At 42.6% G+C, this 17,871-nt stretch overlaps 2 protein-coding genes and 1 long non-coding RNA gene across 3 annotated transcripts; 2 read left to right on the forward strand and 1 right to left on the reverse strand.

Moving 5' to 3' along the window:
- Nucleotides 1-684: 684 nt before the first annotated feature.
- Nucleotides 685-11,231, forward strand: LOC116604709 (2-oxoglutarate-Fe(II) type oxidoreductase ppzD). Its single transcript, XM_032367437.2, has 7 exons — nt 685-999; nt 1,460-1,578; nt 2,206-2,275; nt 2,894-3,007; nt 3,963-4,151; nt 5,084-5,194; nt 9,601-11,231. The coding sequence occupies exons 1-7, from the start codon at nt 814-816 to the stop codon at nt 9,778-9,780; spliced, it is 969 nt and encodes a 322-aa protein (XP_032223328.1). The 5' UTR covers nt 685-813; the 3' UTR covers nt 9,781-11,231.
- On the reverse strand, nt 10,400-17,787 carry LOC5522217 (calcium/calmodulin-dependent protein kinase type II delta chain). Its single transcript, XM_001641911.3, has 3 exons — nt 17,007-17,787; nt 14,730-14,852; nt 10,400-12,411 (listed from the first exon to the last, which is right to left on the reverse strand). The coding sequence occupies exons 1-3, from the start codon at nt 17,709-17,711 to the stop codon at nt 11,809-11,811; spliced, it is 1,431 nt and encodes a 476-aa protein (XP_001641961.1). The 5' UTR covers nt 17,712-17,787; the 3' UTR covers nt 10,400-11,808.
- On the forward strand, nt 14,224-15,676 carry LOC125560622. Its single transcript, XR_007306696.1, has 2 exons — nt 14,224-14,454; nt 14,693-15,676. It is a non-coding gene; the product is annotated as an uncharacterized LOC125560622 (long non-coding RNA).
- Nucleotides 17,788-17,871: the final 84 nt, after the last annotated feature.

Genomic DNA, 17,871 nt, shown 5'->3' on the forward strand with positions numbered 1-17,871 from the left:
GGGCGATACTTTTAAAGTAATTTCCTTATATTTTTGTCTTTTGTGCGTCTTTGTGCGCACGGTCATACATATCGGTTCAGCGGTGTTTACCGCAAAAGTAGACAGACATTTACCTAAAGGCGGAGCTCCTGAATACATATGTTCTCATTTTTTTAACAATAGGGACTTCTAGATAGAAACAAACCCATTTAAATTTGGAATGCCGTCAAAAAATAACATTATTTTTTTACCAAAATAACTTCTTTACAAAGCGAATAAGTATAGACAGGGGCTCATAAATATTAATGAGCCCCCTGGTATAGAAAGACTCAAGAAATTATAAAACATAAGCGAGTTGTTGTTGTTTGTTGTTGATGATACGTGGGGACGAGTTGGTGTGTTTCGCAATACGTGGGTCATGGTCACTAACAAAGTTACTAGAGAAAGGTTACAATAGAAGCCTTATCGCTACACTACTTATTTACAGGGGCCGTGCTTTTTCATCGTGAAAAATCATTTTCTTCACTAGTGATTCAATGCATATTGGTGGGAAAGGCTTTGCCATTCAAAAAAAATAATAATTGTAAACGAGATTTTAGTGTCGATTTGCCTGCCTTCAGTTCACAGACCGCCTGGTAACCCTGTGTTAGTTGTACTCCGTGCGGTCACCCTGTTCTGTGCGGTTACCCTGTGGGTATGCGTCTCCCCAGTCCTGCTCGGTGCATGTAACAACTGCAGCGCTTTCTGTTTTCTTCTGTTGTCACAAACTTCCTCTTATCTCCAACTTCTTCTGCTGCAGTCTTCAAATATATATTCACCAAAGATCAAAGGAATATGTCAATCATAACTGATGAAGTGCCAAGTATTCCGATTGTGGATTTTAGTGCATTGAGCATCGAAAACGAGGCAAGGCCTGATGTTACTTCGGACTGTGTCAGAGAACTCGCTCAGAATTTGATCCACGCTTTCAGTACTTCTGGTTTTGTGTACCTAATGAACCATGGCATCCCACAGTCTGAGGTAGGAGTTGAAGTACTGATGTAGGCGAGTTTTGATTCGTTAGCAAGGATAGCTTGCCCGGCAGGTCAACAGATTATCGCTTATACTCATTCATGCGTGATACGGTAATTTTATTAACTTAATGGATTTATTTTTTATACATGAGTACACTCACGATTCTACTTCAGCTGTGACGTAGTTAAAATTTCTGAACAACTGTTGTACAAGTCATCTCTCTATATAAACTTAAATGATATTTACATGGGCCGTGCAAATGGGTGTGGCAGGGGTTGCCCCCCTACATGATAAACAGTTTCATACATTCTTTGAAGTTCATCATGGGTGGATGTAGGGATGGGCTGAGCTGTCCACGCTTCTTTTTTCCAAGACTTCCTTAATTTCTTGAAATCCTAGCTTCCTACCCCCTCTTTGAAACTCCAGGATCCACCACTGCTCTATAGTTGAAACTGTATTCTTTAAGGTTGATGGCATCTTCAATCTGATGGATGACTTTTTCAACCTGAGTAAAGATGTAAAATCCAAATACGAGAAGAAAGACACAAGTCAACCAAACGGCTGGGATGAGTTGGAGAGAGAGGGGTAATTGTGCAACACAGGTCCATATACTCAGGGGGGTGCATGGGGTGTGAACGCCCCCCCCCCATACACACACACACACACACACACACAACAGCCAAAATTCCACTTTCGGTTCTCAATAGACGTGCTATTTGTAGACTATAAACTAGATCACTCTGGTATGTCATCAATCAATAAGTCAAACTTTTGTGTAGCCAATTCCCACAATAAACCTTCCTCCCTTTGAGATACTGCAAAGGCATAAAAAACCTTTTTTGTTCTTCCAGGGTGGTCAGATTTTTATCAGAAAACTCACTACCCCAAGAAAAATTAGGTAGATTTTTTCTGATTCCGCACCCCCCTAAGAAAAATCCTGGATAGGCCTGCAACATGCACTTTAATCAATTAATAGACACATAATTTTACACAGGAGAGAGGTAATCAACATGCTGTTTAGTAAAAACTGAAAATTACACAGAGGAAGAGGCAATAAACATGCTATTAAACAATATTATTAAAGTCTTATGGTAACAAAGACAGGGGTGGTCAACTCAACATTCTATCCTAAACAATCAATTAATAACTATAAACTCAACAACAAAATGTATGACTGAAGTTTTTTTTGACACATATATATTATATATCCAGGAACAGTGCAGACAGACCAGGGGATCTCAAAGAGTCTTTCGACATTGGTCACATCTTAGAGGATTATTTTGTAAGTATGGATAATTTTGGTTATATTTTTTATTTAAAATTCAAAACACATTTAGCTGATTTAAGCATACTGTATTGTACCAACAGGCTACAGGCTAGAACTTTAGAAATTTTTTAAACTTTATACAAAATAGTAATATTGTCACCAGTTCACTTCCGGTCGGGAAAAATATTTCAAAATTATAAAAGTAGTGTGTCTAATTAAAGTGTCTTTGAGGATGTGACTAAAAATTTAGAGCAGATGGCCTTTTAAATAGGGTGGATTTGATTATGCTGCTTCAAGTATCATAAATATCATATAAAAAAAGGATAGTATTTTAATTTTAAGCATCAAGTGGGGACTGCACCTTGCCGCACCCCTATTTATGCGTCTGCTACGCACACCCTTTTTGGTTACCCCAACAATGGCAATTTTTTAAAAGGATGTGATTCATGGACTTTGGATACATCCATGTTTGCACCAAATCATGTAGAGTGAAGGGTTTTATTAATTAATCATTTTCATCATTCAAATATTTCGTTGGAGAGCTGAGGATTTCAGCACAGGATTCAGGCTAGCCCTGCTGCAAGTGTCATTACTATCTAAATAGTTTTTTTTTATCTTACCTTTTATTTGAAGAAATGGCCTGATGCAGAAGTCCCTGCTTTTAAGCCAGCATTACAGACATTCTACAAGCATCTAAGCACCCTAGGTCTACGTGTGCTATCTGCAATAGCTATAGGCCTTGGCAAGGTAAGGTTCAAACATTACATGTGTAGAAGTATTCTTGAAAGGGATGTCCATCTAAAAATTCATTTCCAATGTTAGAAATTTCAAGTGATTTTTTTTGTTGTATGTTGCTGCAAATTTGAATTTTCCACTGTTAGCAAAACAGTCCACTAAACAGTCTGTAATAACCCTGGGGATGTACACATAAAAACCGAAATATAATGAGTCATGAGACATTTCAACAGTGAAATCTTTTAGGTAGACAACCTTTTCAAGATCACCTGTATGGTTCTTGGCTTTTCTCCAATGCTTCCTTCCTCATGGAATGAAAAAAAAAAAAAACTAGTGCAATTCTTAGTTGTGTTTATGAATTGTATGCTGGATACCTGCTTTTCACGTTGTAGCTTCTCCCTTTCAAACAAGCACCAGCGGTATAAGGTGCGGACCTGTTCCAAGTCGTTATTCATGACCCTGACCAATACAGAGCTCTGTAAATATTGAAAAAGCAGAGCTATATATGAATATGATCATTTGTGAGTTGCAAGTAGAATGTTTTGTATACACAAGGCAATAACAACAGAAGTGGCAATAACATTGGGAGTGGTTTTGAACACCAACAACTACAAAATTTGTGATTGAAAATAATATTCAAAAATCGTGTCCGCTCGTTTTAAATGATGCTATTCTTTCCCACTATTATTTAATCTCGCTATTCTCGTACTTCTATTTCAGCTATCCAGTTGACAGAGAAAATTGAAAATGTAGTATTTTAAGACATTATTTCGAACTTGATCCTATCTTTTTTGTATCATTTTATGGAGCTCCGCACTCAACAACGTTTAGTGGGATTGAGGACTTGGACATAGCGTGCACCTTTTATACTGCAGGTCCTTGTAAAAAGTGTTGTGTATGCCAATGTTGCATAAAGGGTTTTTTTTGCTTCCTAATTGTATTATGTTATTTATGTCGTTTTCTTTAGGATCCGGTTTTATTTTCATCTGCATTCAAACACATGGGCACGTGTGAAGGATGTACTCAACTTAGACTGAACTATTACCCCAAGCTTGAGGACGACTTTGAGATTAAACCAAGACAGTTACGCTGTGCAGAGCACACAGATTATGGCGCCATAGCCCTGCTTTTCCAGGACAGCTCAGGGGGACTTGAGGTACGTTATCAGCTTGATACTACAGGGGCTGCGGAGTGGGCCCATAAGTGGGGGGGGGGGGAGTTAAGGGGGAGGGGTGGGAAGTGGTTTCAGGGGGAGGGGTGGTTGGTGGTTTCAGGGGGGAGGGATGAGTGATGGTTTCAAATTCTTAAGTGCTGTTTAAAAGAATGAGGGGAATAACCTAGGTTTTATGCATGAGATCATCTCATAGCATCTGTCTCTAGCATAATGTCTAGGGGAACTTGAAGTTGTTATCAGCTTTGGGCTAGAGGAAGGAGTGGCTTGTAAATCTGCCTAAGGCACTGACTAGGGAAATTTGAGGTACCCTACCAACTAGGTGCTAGATGAAAGGGATGCCTTTGAATCTGCCAAAAGTAATGTCTTGAGGGACTTGCGGCACCTTATCAGCTTGGTGCTTAATAAGAGAGTGGCTTGAATCATACTAGAGCACTGTCTTGTTTGTTAAAAGTAATCTCAGAATGTTGATTTTGATTGTTTGTTTTGTTAATGCAACAAAGAAAATATCTTTATGATGTATATACTGTATGGACTCTTAATTGAAATTAAGACTACATCGATTAATTATGAAAATCCAACTGAATACTCTCGAAAGCTTGGGCGTTCTTAGAGAATAATGGAAGTTATGGGTACTTGGGTACTCTTCCAAAAAGTAGTCAGGGGTGGTTCTCCTATCTTTTAGGGTGTAAAATTCTTCCAACTCTCCATCCTTTTAGGGGGTTCTTTGGATTCTGCTATCCCTGAGAGGGTCTGATGCTAATGTTATCCTGGAATGTCTGTAACTTATGCACAGAAACTAAGAGTAGTGCACTAGTCTGTAAGGGTGAAAATATACCCTTGACACATCTGGAACTTGTGATATTTGGAGGTGTACGGAGAGTCCTTGATTGATTAAAACTTTGTATTTTTGACAGGTAAAAGATGTCCATGGAAAGTACGTCCCTGTCAAGCCGATTGAAGGGGCCATCATCATCAACATTGCAGACCTTCTGGAGAGGTGGACGTCTGACAAACTGAAATCAACGGTGAGTCTTTCCTGAATGCCAGAGGGTATCCAAGCCTTGGCCCCCACATGCCCTCTTATCCACCGCACGCCCTCTCATTCGCACCACACAATCTTATCTGTAGCACGCCCTCTCATTCGCACCACACAATCTTATCTGTAGCACGCCCTCTCATTCGCACCACACAATCTTATCTGTAGCACGCCCTCTCATGTGCACCACACAATCTTATCTGTAGCACGCCCTCTCATGTGCACCACACAATCTTATCTGTAGCACGCCCTCTCGTGTGCACCACACAATCTTATCTGTAGCACGCCCTCTCGTGTGCACCACACAATCTTATCTGTAGCACGCCCTCTCATGTGCACCACACAATCTTATCTGTAGCACGCCCTCTCGTGTGCACCACACAATCTTATCTGTAGCACGCCCTCTCATGTGCACCACACAATCTTATCTGTAGCACGCCCTCTCATGTGCACCACACAATCTTATCTGTAGCACGCCCTCTCGTGTGCACCACACAATCTTATCTGTAGCACGCCCTCTCATGTGCACCACACAATCTTATCTGTAGCACGCCCTCTCATGTGCACCACACAATCTTATCTGTAGCACGCCCTCTCGTGTGCACCACACAATCTTATCTGTAGCACGCCCTCTCATTCGCACCACACAATCTTATCTGTAGCACGCCCTCTCGTGTGCACCACACAATCTTATCCACCGCACGCCCTCTCATGTGCACCACACAATCTTATCTGTAGCACGCCCTCTCATGTGCACCACACAATCTTATCTGTAGCACGCCCTCTCATGTGCACCACACAATCTTATCTGTAGCACGCCCTCTCGTGTGCACCACACAATCTTATCTGTAGCACGCCCTCTCATTCGCACCACACAATCTTATCTGTAGCACGCCCTCTCATGTGCACCACACAATCTTATCTGTAGCACGCCCTCTCGTGTGCACCACACAATCTTATCTGTAGCACGCCCTCTCATGTGCACCACACAATCTTATCTGTAGCACGCCCTCTCGTGTGCACCACACAATCTTATCTGTAGCACGCCCTCTCATTCGCACCACACAATCTTATCTGTAGCACGCCCTCTCGTGTGCACCACACAATCTTATCTGTAGCACGCCCTCTCATTCGCACCACACAATCTTATCTGTAGCACGCCCTCTCATGTGCACCACACAATCTTATCTGTAGCACGCCCTCTCGTGTGCACCACACAATCTTATCTGTAGCACGCCCTCTCATTCGCACCACACAATCTTATCTGTAGCACGCCCTCTCGTGTGCACCACACAATCTTATCTGTAGCACGCCCTCTCATTCGCACCACACAATCTTATCTGTAGCACGCCCTCTCATTCGCACCACACAATCTTATCTGTAGCACGCCCTCTCATTCGCACCACACAATCTTATCTGTAGCACGCCCTCTCATGTGCACCACACAATCTTATCTGTAGCACGCCCTCTCATTCGCACCACACAATCTTATCTGTAGCACGCCCTCTCATTCGCACCACACAATCTTATCTGTAGCACGCCCTGATGCTGTTCACAATCACTCTTATTCATCACCCACTCTGCTACACCCCTTCTCATCTACTGCAGCCCCTCTTATTGGTCACACATCCTCTAATTTGAAGCATGCCTTTTTTGTCTGCTGCACCCCCTCTCATCTTTTGCACCCCCTCTCATCTACTGCACCCCCTCTCATCTATTGCACCCCCTCTCATCTACTGCACCCCCTCTCATCTACTGCACCCCCTCTCATCTACTGCACCCCCTCTCATCTATTGCACCCCCTCTCATCTACTGCACCCCCTCTCATCTACTGCAGCCCCTCTCATCTACTGCACCCCCTCTCATCTACTGCACCCCCTCTCATCTACTGCACCCCCTCTCATCTACTGCAGCCCCTCTCATCTACTGCACCCCCTCTCATCTACTGCACCCCCTCTCATCTATTGCACCCCCTCTCATCTACTGCAGCCCCTCTCATCTACTGCACCCCCTCTCATCTACTGCACCCCCTCTCATCTACTGCACCCCCTCTCATCTATTGCACCCCCTCTCATCTACTGCACCCCCTCTCATCTACTGCACCCCCTCTCATCTACTGCACCCCCTCTCATCTACTGCACCCCCTCTCATCTACTGCAGCCCCTCTCATCTACTGCACCCCCTCTCATCTACTGCACCCCCTCTCATCTATTGCACCCCCTCTCATCTACTGCAGCCCCTCTCATCTACTGCACCCCCTCTCATCTACTGTACCCCCTCTCATCTACTGCACCCCCTCTCATCTACTGCACCCCCTCTCATCTACTGCACCCCCTCTCATCTACTGCAGCCCCTCTCATCTACTGCACCCCCTCTCATCTACTGCACCCTCATTCATCTACTGCACCCCCTCTCATCTACTGCACCCCCTCTCATCTACTGCACCCCCTCTCATCTACTGCACCCCCTCTCATCTACTGCAGCCCCTCTCATCTACTGCACCCCCTCTCATCTACTGCACCCTCATTCATCTACTGCACCCCCTCTCATCTACTGCACCCCCTCTCATCTACTGCACCCCCTCTCATCTACTGCAGCCCCTCTCATCTACTGCACCCCCTCTCATCTACTGCAGCCCCTCTCATCTACTGCACCCCCTCTCATCTACTGCACCCCCTCTCATCTACTGCACCCCCTCTCATCTACTGCACCCCCTCTCATCTATTGCACCCCCTCTCATCTACTGCACCCCCTCTCATCTACTGCACCCTCTCTCATCTACTGCACCCCCTCTCATCTATTGCACCCCCTCTCATCTACTGCACCCCTCTCATCTACTGCACCCCCTCTCATCTATTGCACCCCCTCTCATCTACTGCACCCCCTCTCATCTACTGCACCCCCTCTCATCTACTGCAGCCCCTCTCATCTACTGCACCCCCTCTCATCTACTGCAGCCCCTCTCATCTACTGCACCCCCTCTCATCTACTGCACCCCCTCTCATCTACTGCACCCCCTCTCATCTACTGCACCCCCTCTCATCTACTGCACCCCCTCTCATCTATTGCACCCCCTCTCATCTACTGCACCCCCTCTCATCTACTGCACCCCCTCTCATCTACTGCACCCCCTCTCATCTACTGCACCCCCTCTCATCTACTGCACCCCCTCTCATCTATTGCACCCCCTCTCATCTACTGCACCCCTCTCATCTACTGCACCCCCTCTCATCTATTGCACCCCCTCTCATCTACTGCACCCCCTCTCATCTACTGCACCCCCTCTCATCTACTGCAGCCCCTCTCATCTACTGCACCCCCTCTCATCTACTGCAGCCCCTCTCATCTACTGCACCCCCTCTCATCTACTGCACCCCCTCTCATCTACTGCACCCCCTCTCATCTACTGCACCCCCTCTCATCTACTGCACCCCCTCTCATCTACTGCACCCCCTCTCATCTACTGCACCCCCTCTCATCTACTGCACCCCCTCTCATCTACTGCACCCCCTCTCATCGGCCGCATATCCTCACTTGCAGCATACCCTCTTGTCCACTGCACACCCTCTCGCTTGGCATACACCCTCTCATTAATTACCTTGGACACTCATTTTCTTTCGATGGTGCAAGAGCCTAATAATAATAATAGTTATGATAATCTGCCATTATACCTAAGAACCTCTGTAAACCCAGGCAAGGTGGCAAGATCAATCACCATTTGGTGAGAATAGTGGTTATGAATTAAAGAATATCTATTATTCACTCCTTTGTTATTGTTTACACTTATACAACAACAGTCTATTTCAAAGAAAATAAACCATCCACAGCTGAAGTTTTATTCTTCATGACAGTATTTTATTATTATTTAATTTTCTTGATTGAATTCACCATTGGAAGTGGATGCAGTTGTGACTCTGGGAGCATATAAAATGATTGGTCTTCTTTATACAAGGGGCTTATATCATATAAAATGATTGGTCTTCTTTATATAAGGGGCTTATATCATATAAAATGATTGGTCTTCTTTATACAAGGGGCTTATATCATGTAAAATGAGTCCAAAGCCATGATCGTACACAATTAAGGACTTTGGCAACAGCTTTTGCTCTGAGACATGCAGTGTTTGCAGTGTCTTCTAAGAGTCTCTGTCAGCATCTATTTTGTTAGCTAAGCAGGGGAAGTTATTGCAATATTTCTGATAAAATAAAGTATAACTGAATTGTTAAACTTAGAAATTTTTAGGTGGTGGATTTTGAAATTTCTTCACAATTTGTCTGAGCGAAAACAAAGGTATGACTGACTAGGTCTTTTCGGCAACCAATAGGCATAGTCCTGAAAGGAATAAAAAACAGAAAAGTGCTTTAATGCTGTTTTGCTTTGATTTTTTGCTCCCAGTATCATAGAGTCCTTATACCAGAGGATGTGATGCGTAAGCGTGCTCGCAAGTCTGCCGTCTTTTTCTTTGACCCTGATCATGATGCTAACATCCAGTGCGTACTCGGCATTAACAAGTACCCGCCCATCAAGGCGGGGGAGTATGTCACCAAGAGGCTTGCCGCTGGATATAAGTTTTAGTTTTAGTGTAATCTGAATGGAGGGAATCAAGTTGGCATCGCACGAGATGGTTGATGAATTAAATAGGGTAAATGGAATAATTATATAATGACACCTTATTGTCATTTCCAACAGTCGGACAACCAAAGTTTGCCTATTCAGATCAATACTGTCTTACACTGTCTCAAATAACATAATTACTTTTTATTGACAGGAGGGTCTTTCAAGTTTAAACTTGAAGATTTTGCCAATTATCTGGGCTATGCTTATGAAAATTTTTTTAAGAATATTTTTTATCCCTTGGTAGCCACTAAATCCTATGTAACTCTCGTAATAGTGGAATTAACCATAACAGAAAACAAGGTGTCATATTTGAAGAAGCTGCTTTTAGGAACCTCTTACAAACTTCTTAACTAGTGCAACACCATTTACACCAGGGATATCCATTCTCAAAAACTGCTTTAAAAATATGCAGAAATGTATGCAAGTCCAGGAAGAAGGAAAAAATCCCCCTCTTTCTTGGATTTCCTCATTGGTTTTAACTTTAACAGGGATGTGCCCCTATAATCAGGATGTGCCTGTCACAGGTGATCAAGGAGGGGGTTCTGCTTACCGGAGCTATGCACAGAAATTGCTTTCATGGAATTGCTTTCATGGTTTATTTATGTATTTTAAGTCTACATATGTGTAATGAACTATTTAATTATTATCAACAATAAGTTAATGCTGTAGCAGGGATGGGACATTTATGGCACATGCCCCCCCCCCCCTCCCCAATTAAAAAAAACACAAGGAAATGACCAGAAGGGCGTGTTTGTTCCCCCTTCCAAAATTTTGAGGCCTGCTACAGCCCTTACATGACTTTTTTGTAACACAGTATTTAAAATTTTCGAATAAAAAAGCATGAAAAGATAATCCTTTCACATTTATTTACTCTAACTAATATGGTATATAGGCCATATGATTCCTGAATATTTGATAAAATTGATAAGCTAATGTAAATTATTATTTGCTCTAGATGGCATCAGGGGCGGATCTAGGATTTCAAAATGGGGGGTGGATAACGGCCAGATAGGCGGCTTGTAACTGATCAGGTGGTTCTTGTTAGATCACCTAGATCTAACAGTACTTCAAGCTGAATTGAATTTGTCGTGCCAGTAGAGTCAAGCAAGCAATGGCACATGGACAGTACCTTCTCCTAAATTTCTTCAAACAAATCAACCTTTCAATTGTTTATTTTTTGCTAAAAAAAATGGGCAGGATATCCACCCCTCCCCCCTGTATCCTTCCCTGGGCATGCATCTCAGTATAAAGGATGCCAACTTAAATCCTTTTAATTCCAATAGATTAAAATGAGAATTCTCCTCCACTCATGTAGCATTATAAACTCATTAGGTGAAGAGAATTGATCTTTTGACAAGGTAATGTAGATAAAGGATAGAATTTGAGAATAAAAGGGCTGAACAGTGTAATTACACACTTCATAATTTTACTTGCAAAATTTCAAAAATTCAAGATAATTTCAATAATCTGAAATTTTTAAAGATGCACTCTTTGGAACACTTGATGTACCAAAGACGCTGAAACAGGGATTCTAATTTGCTAATCCCCTGTTTACATGTTGCAAGCATTGCATTATTGAACTCCCCAGGTAACCAGACAACAGAAGAGCCTTATTTAACCAGACAACAGAAGAGCCTTATTTAACCAGACAACAGAAGAGCCTTATTTAACCAGGCAACAGAAGAGCCTTATTTAACCAGACAACAGAAGAGCCTTATTTAACCAGGCAACAGAAGAGCCTTATTTAACCAGACAACAGAGGCGACCTACATAGCCTGGAAACGTAGAGGAGTGGCCCTAGGTAGCCAGTTAACGTAGGGGAGGGGCCCCTAGGTTGCCAAACAACGTAAGGGAGGGGCCCCTAGGTTGCCAAACAACGTAAGGGAGGGGCCCTAAGTAGCCAGGCAACGTAGGGGAGGGGCCCTATGTTTTTGAGGATGTTAGCAATTCATTGTTGAAAATTTATCACTGCCCAGTTGTCCAAATTCATGGCCTGCTAACAGACCTATGAAAGTGCACGTTTAGCCAAACGCCCTTCTTCTTTTGCCAAACTCTCGTCTCTTCGGACTGTGTTGTCCGGGGCAATCCGTCCGGTCCAATTCCCTGCGTCAACCGGACATAGCTTATACAGGCCCCCTCCTCCCCTAACATCTGCACGTGCGGAGCAAGGATGGTTGTATTAACCGTCGTATTGCGCTTATTGGGCAAATTATCAAAGTAGAATTTATGAAACTCCAGTCCCTCGACTTGGTTTCCCAGAGCTTCCGGCTCAAAGGCAGTGATTTTGGGGTCGACAAGCTTGCTATACGAGTCGAAATCCTTAGCGGTGATGCTAGTGATGAGCTGTTGGGTGAGCCTAATGATTTCCTGCTCGCGCTGAGTCTTAGTACTCTCCGTGTCTTCCTCGATAATGGTGGCAATCGAGTCCTCATCGGAGCCCTTCTTCTTGTGTCGGGATCCGGAACTAAAGTTGTGAGTAGCGAGGATGGTTGCGTGAATGGCGCCGCGTAGCTTTCGCCTTGCGTTGAACCGTTTAAGGCCGTCTAGGGTCTGTTGACGATGGACCTTGGAAGCGATGCGCTCGCGATTCTAAAATTAAGACAAATAATGAATACCGAGTGGTATAACTAGAAAGACTACAGACAAGATGTAGAAAAACTAGATGGTCTGTGTAGGCGTGATGTAGAGAAGGTATTAATAAACGCAAGGTTGAAAAGGTATGTTAAACGCCTCTGAGAAACACTGCGCTGACGTTTCAAGCGTTAGCCCTTCGTCTTATGCTCCGACGAAGGGCTAATGCTCGAAACGTCAGCGCGACTACAATGAATACCAAGATCTGATGCAAGTAAATCGGGATTCAGAGGCGTAGCCAAGGGGCGGCCTAGCTCTCTCCCCCCCCCCCCCCCCCCCCTAGCAACCAAAAATACAGTCAATGTATGAGACATTATCTATAGTACAGGAGAAAACGCCTTGAAAGTCCCTTTTGGGCCCCCTTCTTTTAAAAATCATGGCTACGCCGCTGGATTTCTGTGCCTCACTTTCCAGGTCTATAAGGGCGGACTGTAATATTAAAGTGCGCCGCGCGCTGCCGTGGCCACCTTGACTTGCTAGCTAATTAGCATTCAATGAGGACTTCAAAAGTAGGATTACGTCGTGCTCTTATACGATGATTGGCTTGTAAAGCCAGATATTACTCTCAATCGCATCCTTATTGGCCTATACACTCCTTTTTTATAAGATCGTCTAATTTTTTTGTTACGGTTGGGCTGTTTTTATTTTTAGAGCATTTCAAGGCTTTAAGAACGATGTTCTTAAGTTTTAGTGTATATAAAATGTAATACCCAATGAGTTATTAGGAAGAGAATTTCTCAAGTGATCAATAGCAATAATATATAAGGTTGTTATTATGAGCACAATTTGATTCTGCATTTTAGAACGCATCAGGACTAAAAAAGCAATATTTTTCTGATATCTGAGCCTCGGCATGTTCTTAGCATGTTCTTAAAATTTGGTGAAATTTCAGGCGGGACGTGCTAATGAAAAAGGTTCTTATAAAAAAGGAGTGTACTTCACAAAACTGTCAAAGTGGCAACGGTAGCGTGCGAAGCAATAGTAGTCCTACAAATATTCTCTGGTAAATTTGCCATGTCGGTTTTAAAAAAAATCAGGTGGAATAGGGGCACAAAAATGCATTCGTATATATTTTTTTATTTTCCCTTTCGTTTCTACGACCAACTGAAAGAACCCATAAACAAAATCAAATAAAATGCAGCGAATTTTTACATAATTTGTATCAACATAAAATACACTAAAATGCGTTAAAATAATTAGAAAAAAATAGCCGGTTGAAAATCTAGAGATATTCTCGTATCAGTATCATTGCAAAATACCACTCCCATTCTATTGGCTTAGTGGCGCAATTATTGTGATAAGAACTATCGTGATATTTTACTTTCCATGCGCCCCTGATACCGCTGAAGCTGGTGAATCATATCATGGGATCTATCAATGCATGAGATTAGCCAGCCTGCTAAACGAAAATACACTGCTTTCGAATGCGCGGAGGCCGAGGTTGACTGGGGGCAAGGGGACGCGTGAGCAAACCTTCCAAACGCCAAACTCGTCCCCAGGGTCTTTTGAATAAGGAAGGGAAAGGAAGCTGAGCCTAAGCCGTATTGTCACCAGTTTACTTCCGGTGGTCCGACGGAAACCTCAACCGTTAAAAGACAAAAGAATCTATTAGAATCCGAGATATTTAACAGGCAATCCGCTCTAAATTATCAATCTCATCCTCAAAGAAAACTTCCAATAGATACAATGCTTTCAATATTTTGAAATATTTTTCGCGTTTTCCGTTAAAAATCATCGGATATTGTTACGTAATCGACCGGAAGTAAACAGGGGACAATGCGGCTTTAATCCAGAATTGCAGCCATAGGCTCAATTACTCTTGATTTACATTACACGGGGTTTTATTCGGACTGCTTTATAAGGCGCACTGTGCTGCCGCGCAGTTTACATGGATGAGAGAGTGTTGGTATGTTAATGCCCCTTTTGGTTATGCGGCCAAGTACAGACACTGGAGATGGACTCTGCCTTCTTCAGTGGTTCTTTAACGTCTCACAATAACAGGTTGGTTAGCTGGGTTTTTGCAAGACGGGACCGCCATTTAACGTAGTCATCTGAGCCACGAGGGATATTCAGTCCCCAATGTAGAGAGCCAGGTTTTTTTTTTTCAATATGGCGACGCCATATTTTAAATTACCCAGAAGACCCTGGGGACGAGGTTGCCTAAACGCCATATTGAAAATTACCCAGAACACCCTTGGAACAAGGTTGTGTAAAAGCCCAGTGTACCTCGTCCATTTAGGCACCACAGGGCTCCCAAAATTTGAAGGAAGACTTACAACAATCCATGGATGTTTGAGCGCCTCAGCGGCCGTGATACGTTTAGGAGCATCCACTGTCAGCATCTTGTCAATCAAGTCTTTGGCATCAGCTGTCACAGTGTCCCATTCAGGTGAGGGGTACTGGGGGAACAAAAGAATAATCATGTCAAGAAAGTGCTGCCGGGCTTCCTGTGGTAACACCAGAAAATTAAAAACAATCTGATTTCTTTATCACTACGTGACGACGTAAATGCAGTATAAAGTATAATTCATTGGTGGTTTATTGGCTCATTAACACTCATTTTTACTGTTATGATTTTTTTTAGCCTTTAGAATTTTCGCATTGCTATTTTCATGCACTTGAGAGGGTTAATTGGCGCGTTGTCTACTCCTAAAAACAAAACTCGATTGAAATCAGCAATGAGATCTTCGCATGTTTAGAGAGCGTGATTCCCTCCTGCTTTAAGAATATTTGATCAAGAATGGCGATTATCTAATGATGCCATCAAGTTTAGTGAGGCTGTGAGATAAATTTGTTTAGAAACAAAAGATGGCCTTTATCGTGTAGAAATCCTGCATATTGTTCTCTATGTTTGTCAGAGAAAGAGGGCGGATTAAGGGCGGACCATAAGATATTTTACGAGGGGGGTGGGGTTGGGGCAAAAATCGAGCACAGCAGCTCAGGGTAAGAAATGGTGCATTCAAGAAAACATCCCCACGCCCCTCCCCCGTAGTTTGTTTGTCTACCGAACTGACGGAGATTTGTATGGCTGCCAGAGTAAAGAGGGTATGGGTATATTTAATAAAGCACCATACCCCCCCCCCTCAAAAAAAAAAAGCAAACAAAAAATTAAAATAAAAAAGAAAGCTTTTCGAAATTGAGAACAGTCAATCAAGCCCATCTGTAAAAACAAGACCAAGAACATATTGACAAAATACGGTGTTCTTCTCATCGTCAGACAAAACAGATAAAAGAAAGGGCAATAAAGAAGATTAGAAGGGGAAAACGGAAAATAATGACATTATCTAAAGGAAAATACTTTGTCTTATTGCCAGACAAGCAAATGAAAATCATTCCCAAATTACCGAGAAATCAGAGTACCGGTCTTGCTTTCCATCTAATCAAAGTAGATTTCGGAAAAAATCAAAAGGAAATTGAAATTAGTCGCAAATGGAAAAAAATCCGAAGGAAACCCTTCACCTGTAATTACGGGAACCCAGCAAAGTGCTGGGAAAATGGAAACCATTTGCCGGTTAGTTTTAAATCCTTCCTTTGCCGGTTGGAATTTGTGAATGTATATCCTGAGAGTTGGAGATCATTTTTGTTTCCATAGAAAACATAAATAAATCCGGGCATTCTAGAAAAGTCAGACTCAGACTCAACGTGGAAATACCAAGGTCAATTGACTGAATTCATCTGAACTCTCATCTGAACGCGTTCGAATAAAGACCCTGTCAACGGGAATCTCCCTTGGGGGTTGATTTCAAGAAGAGAGCATGTATATTTACTCGGCGTCCTTGTTTTTATATCATCGCCAGCTTTTTGACACTTCAGTTGTCGACCTTTGATATAAACTAAAATTATTACTGTTTTATATTAGCATTTATTTTTTGTAGAGAAAATTCAAATTATGCTGCGATTTATTGACAAATGCTAAATAGATATTGCCACAACATATAATGATAATTTTATGCTATGTTTACATTAATCCCGAACAGGCACACGAGAGGATCAAGGGCCTACAACGCAATTATCTTTATGTGTTAGGGAAAATGGTTATCATTAAGGTTTCTTGAGTTTTAGAAAACACCATTGAAAGCGCCATAAGCAGTTTTGAGAACACACTAAACAATAGACCCTAACACTTAGGAGAAATGGCTAGAATGCACTGACAACATCTGGTCAGTTCCTAATTGGAAAGCTTGTGAAAACTTAAACGCTGAAACGCAATCCGCGAACATGGTAGCAAGCCCTTGAATAAAATTACTGTTAGGCGATTTTGTTCGTAAGGAGGGAAATAGACTCCATTTATCAGATAACCGCGAGCAAACATAAAATGCTACATATTTCTGTTAGCAATTTAGCAAGAGATAAATACTTATTAGCATTTTTACGAGTAATTACTAAGATAAACATCAAAAGTTCACATTTTAGGCAAGGAAAAAAGCCTTTTAAGAAGAGATAAATTCGTAATTACAATAAAGCGCGCCAATATTTTCCATGTATCGCCAACAAAGCAGAGGAAGGTTCCTAAGCAGAGAATGTTATATTATTGTTTTGAAATAAATACTCACATCATAAGTTCCGGCTTTAATTTGCGAGTACAACTTTTGCTGTTCTTCATCCCAGAATGGAGGGTATCCAACGAGAAGAATATAAAGAATCACTCCACATGCCCAGAGATCCACCGGCTTTCCATAGGGGTCTTTTTTTAAAACCTCTGGTGATAGGTAGCCGGGAGTTCCCGCGAAGCCATACCACCCTAGCCTTTCACCATCTACCTCTATCGCCAGCCCGAAATCAGCTAACTTCACCATGGCTCCGCGTTCACGGCTGGCAAGCAGAAGATTCTCTGGTTTAAGATCCCTGTGAACTATGCCATTTTCGTGGCAATGTTGCACGCTTAGTAGAACTTGTTGAATGCAATGGCTGGCATCGGCTTCGCTGTAGTATTCTCTAGCGACTATATCCTCAAAAAGTTCCCCACCGGTTACGAGATCGAAGACGAGGAAATAAAATCCATCAGACATAATGTTCGCGTGCAGACGTACTACATTCGGGTGCCTTAAATGTCGGCAAATTCTTGCCTCACGTTCGACTTTGTGAACATCTCGTTGGGTCATGTTTTTGGTGTCGAGAATTTTTACGGCATATTCGATTTTGGTCTCTCTGTGACAGCATTTTCTCACTGTGCTAAATGCTCCTTTCCCCAATTCTTCCTTTAGTTCGTATTTCTCGTTAAAAGTGCCGCCTTCGGTAATAATAACTGGGCAAGACATCCTTGCTCGGGGAAGCAACTGATCAACTAAATACACGCTAAATCAGAAACCATACTGGAGATGAGACTGGGGCTAGGGTGTTGTTGTTAGATTTAGAAGGAAACGGAAGTTACTGAAATCTTTAACCGGAAGCAGAAGTGAAGTCACACGCCATATCAAT

Source organism: Nematostella vectensis, chromosome 15 (assembly GCF_932526225.1).
Source record: "Nematostella vectensis chromosome 15, jaNemVect1.1, whole genome shotgun sequence".
Classification (NCBI taxonomy): Eukaryota; Metazoa; Cnidaria; class Anthozoa; order Actiniaria; family Edwardsiidae; genus Nematostella; species Nematostella vectensis.

Coding starts and splice junctions, on each gene's coding strand:
- LOC116604709 (XM_032367437.2), top strand. CDS start 814: ATGTCAATCATAACTGATGAAGTGCCAAGTATTCCGATTGTGGATTTT. Junction 3,008..3,962: donor TAGCTATAGGCCTTGGCAAG/GTAAGGTTCAAA, acceptor CGTTTTCTTTAG/GATCCGGTTTTATTTTCATC. Junction 4,152..5,083: donor ACAGCTCAGGGGGACTTGAG/GTACGTTATCAG, acceptor TATTTTTGACAG/GTAAAAGATGTCCATGGAAA.
- LOC5522217 (XM_001641911.3), bottom strand. CDS start 17,711: ATGTCTTGCCCAGTTATTATTACCGAAGGCGGCACTTTTAACGAGAAA. Junction 14,853..17,006: donor TTAAAGCCGGAACTTATGAT/GTGAGTATTTAT, acceptor TTGTTCCCCCAG/TACCCCTCACCTGAATGGGA. Junction 12,412..14,729: donor TCAAACATCCATGGATTGTT/GTAAGTCTTCCT, acceptor TCTTAATTTTAG/AATCGCGAGCGCATCGCTTC.